This window comes from Salminus brasiliensis, chromosome 14 (assembly GCF_030463535.1).
Source record: "Salminus brasiliensis chromosome 14, fSalBra1.hap2, whole genome shotgun sequence".
In the NCBI taxonomy this organism is placed as follows: domain Eukaryota; kingdom Metazoa; phylum Chordata; class Actinopteri; order Characiformes; family Bryconidae; genus Salminus; species Salminus brasiliensis.
In genome coordinates this window covers 36,314,894-36,320,909 of record NC_132891.1, presented here as the reverse complement: position 1 = coordinate 36,320,909, position 6,016 = coordinate 36,314,894, and the positions used below count along the sequence as shown (strand labels likewise).

The window sequence follows — 6,016 nt, the reverse complement described above, 5'->3', positions numbered from 1 at the left end:
AGTAGACCAGCTTTCCCAACTAAACACATCAAAATATCTGTGTCCAAATACTTATGACTAGTGAAAAGAGACTGCTGTGCCAAACACTGTGCATTTATTTTACACCACAAAGTAGAACAGCAGATCTCAGTCCCATCAAACTCAACTAGACTTTATTACCATCACATCTACAGTACACTCCTGACCCACCATCACATCTACAGTACACTCCTGACTGACCCACCATCACATCTACAGTATACTCCTGACCCACCATCACATCTACAGTATACTCCTGACTGACCCACCATCACATCTACAGTACACTCCTGACCCACCATCACATCTACAGTATACTCCTGACTGACCCACCATCACATCTACAGTACACTCCTGACCCACCATCACATCTACAGTACGCTCCTGACCCACCATCACATCTACAGTACACTCCTGACCCACCATCACATCTACAGTACACTCCTGACTGACCCACCATCACATCTACAGTACACTCCTGACCCACCATCACATCTACAGTACACTCCTGACTGACCCACCATCACATCTACAGTACACTCCTGACCCACCATCACATCTACAGTACGCTCCTGACCCACCATCACATCTACAGTACACTCCTGACCCACCATCACATCTACAGTATACTCCTGATTGACCCACCATCACATCTACAGTACACTCCTGACCCACCATCACATCTACAGTACGCTCCTGACCCACCATCACATCTACAGTACACTCCTGACCCACCATCACATCTACAGTACACTCCTGACTGACCCACCATCACATCTACAGTACACTCCTGACTGACCCACCATCACATCTACAGTACACTCCTGACCCACCATCACATCTACAGTACACTCCTGACTGACCCACCATCACATCTACAGTACACTCCTGACTCACCCACCATCACATCTACAGTACACTCCTGACTGACCCACCATCACATCTACAGTACACTCCTGACTCACCCACCATCACATCTACAGTACACTCCTGACTCACCCACCATCACATCTACAGTACACTCCTGACCCACCATCACATCTACAGTACATTCCTGACCCACCATCACATCTACAGTACATTCCTGACCCACCATCACATCTACAGTACACTTGTGGTCTACCTGGGTTCAAAACAACAGCTGCTGTCAATGTACATGATCTCTCAATGTTTACCTGAGGATAAACAGTGTGTGAAACTACCTCCACCAAGTTTGAAAGCTGTAATTCAGACATAAGATTCAAATGATCTAGGAATGAATTCTTATCTAGGAGTGACTTTGGTGTAGCGGCAGAGTGCCGGTCTCGCGACGCGATGGCCTGGGTTCAAGTCCTGGGTGGCTTTATGTGGTGGCAGTGGTGGCTCAGTGGTTAGAGCACTGGACTATCAATAACAAGGTTGTGGGTTCAATTCCTGGGCTTGGCAAGCTGCCACTGTTTGAGGACCCAACTTTACCCTTTCTGTTCCCCGGGTGCTGGAGTTGGCTGCCCACCGCTCGGGGTGTGTGTGTGCTCACTGCCCCTAGTTCATGTGATGGGTTAAATGTGGGTATGGGTAAAATTCTCAGTCAGAAACTTACTTTACTTTCTAAGGATACTGTGATGACTTATACAAATATGCAAACAATCAATTAGCTAGGTTACCAGTGCACAGTAGCTTCTGAGCCGCTGAGTAAACCACACCGATGCTGAATTTGGTTAGCTGTCTTCCTGATGTACCAAGTGTACCGAACCGGGACATATGGGCAGAGCTCCAAACTTCAAAAACTGCTGACGAGTAACTTAATCATCGCCAATTCAGTAATCGTCACAAAACTGTCATTTAAAGAACACTGGCCATCCAGAATCGTGGCAAAGAACCAACTGCTGAGTAAAAGGCAAACCAAGGCCCTGAAGCTCCTCCGCTGTCGCTGCTGTTGTTCATGTTAATATTAGCATTAGCAATATCACCACCACACAACCTCCAGAAACTTCTCCAACTTCCTCCAACTGGTTCTGTTGTGCGATGGGAAGCCTGACAACAGCATGGAGAGCTCTGAATTCAGCTTAGTAAATCCATTGTATAGTAGAAATAGTAGCTAGCTCGCTATACTCATTGGCTAGAAGGACAGAATGGGCGTCTTCAGCAGTAGCAAGTAAGTAAACGCTACAGTATATTATAACCATTTTAAGGCATTTTGCTAGTTTATGTGAACCTCCTGACTGGTTGGCAATTTTAACACTGTTGCTAATGCAGCTCATCAGCTAGCTCTATTAAATCCACAGGGACTGCAACTCCAGACAACAGTTTCTCACTCATAATTACATAGTGCTTAACTACCCAAGATACAATAACTCTTAAGATGGAAAATAGAATAATAATAATAAAAATACTCTTCAGGTTAAAGTGAATTTAAGGACATATCTGCTCAGTTCCTCTCGCCGCTGGATATTAGCCGTTTCAGGGTTATGTATAAATCATAAGCGAATGCTGGAGTATCTCCTGGCATGCCCGCAGGGGCTGAAGGGGAGCGTGTGCAGGCGTTTGGTTGGTTCGTGTCGTGCGGCGAGATGGCGAGCCGTGTGTGTAAGGGAGCGTGCCAGCATGGCAACATGGAAGGACCCTTGAACCTGTCTGTGAGAGCAGATGGAGGGAAATATTTCTCCACCAGCTGGTCTTACGCCTGTTTCTTTCCATGTTGTCATGCTGTCAGACTGTGTGCTTTTCCCGCTGCAGTGAAAATCGAGCCCACTGGCCTGCAGGGCTAAAGCTGAGCAGCCTACCTGACTGGAGCTCTGCAGGGACTCAGTCTGGATTCAGGACAGTTTTAGCGCGGTATTGAGTCGAGTTAATCTGATTAGCTGTGCTCTCGTGCACGGGAAGAAGCCAGGAAATCCTTCCTCTACCTTCGTCTGATTGGCTAATCGCCTTTATTGTGTGAAATACACTCCCCTTCCCCAGATGTCCAAGGGTGCTGACAGATGTTGATGCTAAGATGATAACTTGAAATGAACCTAAAATCATTTAAAGGAGAAAATTACTGTTTTCTTGTAATTCTTTAAATCCCCTATTTAAAGAAAATGCATTTTGCTGCCTCAGATTCACAAAACTTCAGGTTTTAAGATACAATTTGATTTTTATACTTATATGTTAAAAATGTAAAACAAAAACACGTACGTTTGCATGGGGTCGGACGTTTGCATGCACTGATCATGGAAATGAATCTCATGGTAATATTATTTTTTTGATGATTTTATTTTGACTGTTTTTTGGGGGGGCAGAATGATTACAAAACACATTTATATTAGAAGCAAACCATAATGTGGTCACAAGAACAATGCACCACCTGTTAAGCATGGTGGTGGTAGCATCATATCCTGGGGCTGTTTTGCTGTCAGTGGAATTGCTACATTGCACAAAGGGGATGGAATAATGAAGAAGGAGGACTACCTCAGCTTAACCTTCTTCAGCATAACCTTAAACCATCAACCAGAATATTGAAACTTGTAACCCCGAACACACCAAAGGTGTTTGTGGAATGGATAAAGCAGGCTATCATTAAGCCCTGACCTCAACCCTTCTCAAATTCCTGGACTGGGCTTAAAAGTCAGGAAACCAACACATTGTATTAAAATGTGAATTTTGATCAACCTCTTAAACTCCAAGGCCTGGTTTTCCAGAGCCAGATCAAAGTTAAGCTTAGTCCAAACACTAGGCTTTATCAATGTCAAGGACACCAAACACCCCATACTGCTTTTTCGGGTAACTTCATACTGGACACATTTGTTTCTTTGGTAGTTACAGAACAGGGATGGAGGCAGCGATGTTGGCAGGACCGGATACAGCGGCTGGGTGTAAGCTGGAACACAACATCTGGCTAAAATACTTTAATCAGCTTAGAGGAAAATGTGAGACACATTTAATTTGATTGATTTTTCCACTTTTCTGGATGTTTATTAGTGCCGTTCCGCCGTCATGTCCAAGTTTTGTTTAATGACCTTGACGTCCAAGTCTGAAATGATCTAAACTAACCTTTTGGTATTTGGTATGTGTGTGGGTGGACATGCGTCTGAGAGAGGACTTCCACTTGTATTTGGTTGTTGTCCAAGAAATAAGTAAATCCAACAGCGTTTCTGTTGGTCCATTAAGCTGTTGGGTTCTGATGAGGGAGGAGCATAAAAATGTGTGTGTGAACTCTAATGTCTGATATCCTATAATGTCTAATGTGTGTGTGTGTGTGTGTATGTGTACCCCACAGAGAGCCTCCTCCGTAGGAGCAGCAGACACCTTCCGCTGGTTCTTCTGAAACAAAGAAAAAACACCAACACCGGATTCCGAACGAGAACCGGACCGTAAAAACTGACTCACATATCAGACCACCAAGAGGGACCACCAACCCGAACAGCAGAACTCCACACTCACTCGAAGTCATTCCACTGGACTCCCTTAAACACTCCGCAAATCAGGAATACGCTCTCCGGAGTACGGAATGCCTCCGCACGGATTAGACTGGATCTCTCTCTCTCTCTCTCTCTTGCGCGCGCTCGCTGGATGATCGATAAACCATATTCATTTAGACCCCATTCTGGAATTGAGTGCCTCCCCCAGTAGAAGACACCCCCCCACCCACACACACACTCTCTAATCTAACCACAGCATCCACAAACACACACACACACTCTCTAATCTAATCTCACACACAAACACAAGTCTAACCAAACACACACTCCAGTCCACCACACACACACTTCCATCCACCATACATTCACATCCAAATCCACCATACACACATTCCACTCTAACACACACACACACACACATACACTTCAATCCACCACACACATGCTTCAAACCATTTCACACACACACATGTTCAAACCTAGCAAAAAGGGACTAGCGTTCCCAGTGTTCAGCAGTACCTGTACGAGAGGAACAGAGAGAAAGAAGCTACAGGGGCGAAGGAAGGAGCAGAAGAGGGATTGCTGCGGTCACTCGCTAAAACAGCTGGAGACAGGAGATACAGATGTGGTCCGAATGGGAATGAAGTGAAATCAGGTTCCTCTGGATGTTCTGTTCGCTGTTAGACTTCGCCCGGAAAGATCAGATAAACACGGGCCGGGGGGGGGGGGTAAACATGAGGTCGAGCTGGGGTCTGAGAGCAGCCAGAGACTCCTGGTCCCAGTCCCAGTCCCAGTCCACACTCCTAACACTTTCACTGTTGCATGGGTAGAAAACGTGTTTTTGGTTTTAATGAAAGACTTTAAATAACTTTGTACATTGCTGTTGTGATGCCTTACTGTCTTGATTAATAAAAGACCGTTAGGATAAACCTCTCCGTGTCAAACGTGGCTCTATCCCCCTCTCTCTCCCTCTCTTTCTCTCTCCCTGAGTCTCTCGCTCTGTCTTTTAGGGCTTTCTTTGACTAACACCATTGTTCATATGCAGCAAAATGCTCCCCTACGTCACTGTTTTTTTCCCTCACTCTCTTTTTTTTTCAAGGCCAACAGATGGATTTCATATCCATCTTCTGGAATCCATTTTGATAAACGCTCTCGCGCAAGTAAAATGGTTTCCCCTGTCGACACAAAGGGCTGGTTTTAGAAGAAGAAGGGAAAAAAAACAGAAGAAGGCGAGATTGAGGAAACACCCCTCTCACTCTGAAACGTAATATCACAACATTTTCTCCCTCAGCTCGGCTGCCAGCCGTCAGCCTGCTTTTGAGGAGTGGTAACCGGAGTGGTAAAAGGCACTAATAACAGGTCTGAGGCACAGAGCTTTCAGTGAGGAGGAATAATGAACGCTGGGCGAGTGTGTATGTGTGTATGAGTGTGTGTGTGAGTGTGTGTGTGCTGGAGCAGGGGGGAAAAAAAAGATGGCGGAAGATGGTGGAATATTTCAGCTTTAGAGCAGATCACTGTACATGTCATCCTTTTATTGTTGGGCTTCTATGACGACTGCCGCGTTGCTAGGCAACATGAATTACAATGACATGAGCACCCTGTGTTCTAGAATGTGGGAG

At 45.4% G+C, this 6,016-nt stretch overlaps 1 protein-coding gene across 2 annotated transcripts in view; it reads left to right on the top strand.

Moving 5' to 3' along the window:
* The window catches only part of LOC140576704 (uncharacterized), an 11,349-nt gene extending 6,062 nt beyond the window's left edge, over positions 1–5,287 (top strand). For both annotated transcript variants that reach the window (XM_072696245.1, XM_072696243.1), the window contains exon 3: positions 4,256–5,287. In XM_072696245.1, coding sequence (XP_072552346.1) covers positions 4,256–4,303 — 48 coding nt within the window. In that variant the 3' untranslated portion in view covers positions 4,304–5,287. The remainder of the gene's footprint in view (positions 1–4,255) is intronic.
* Positions 5,288–6,016: the final 729 nt, after the last annotated feature.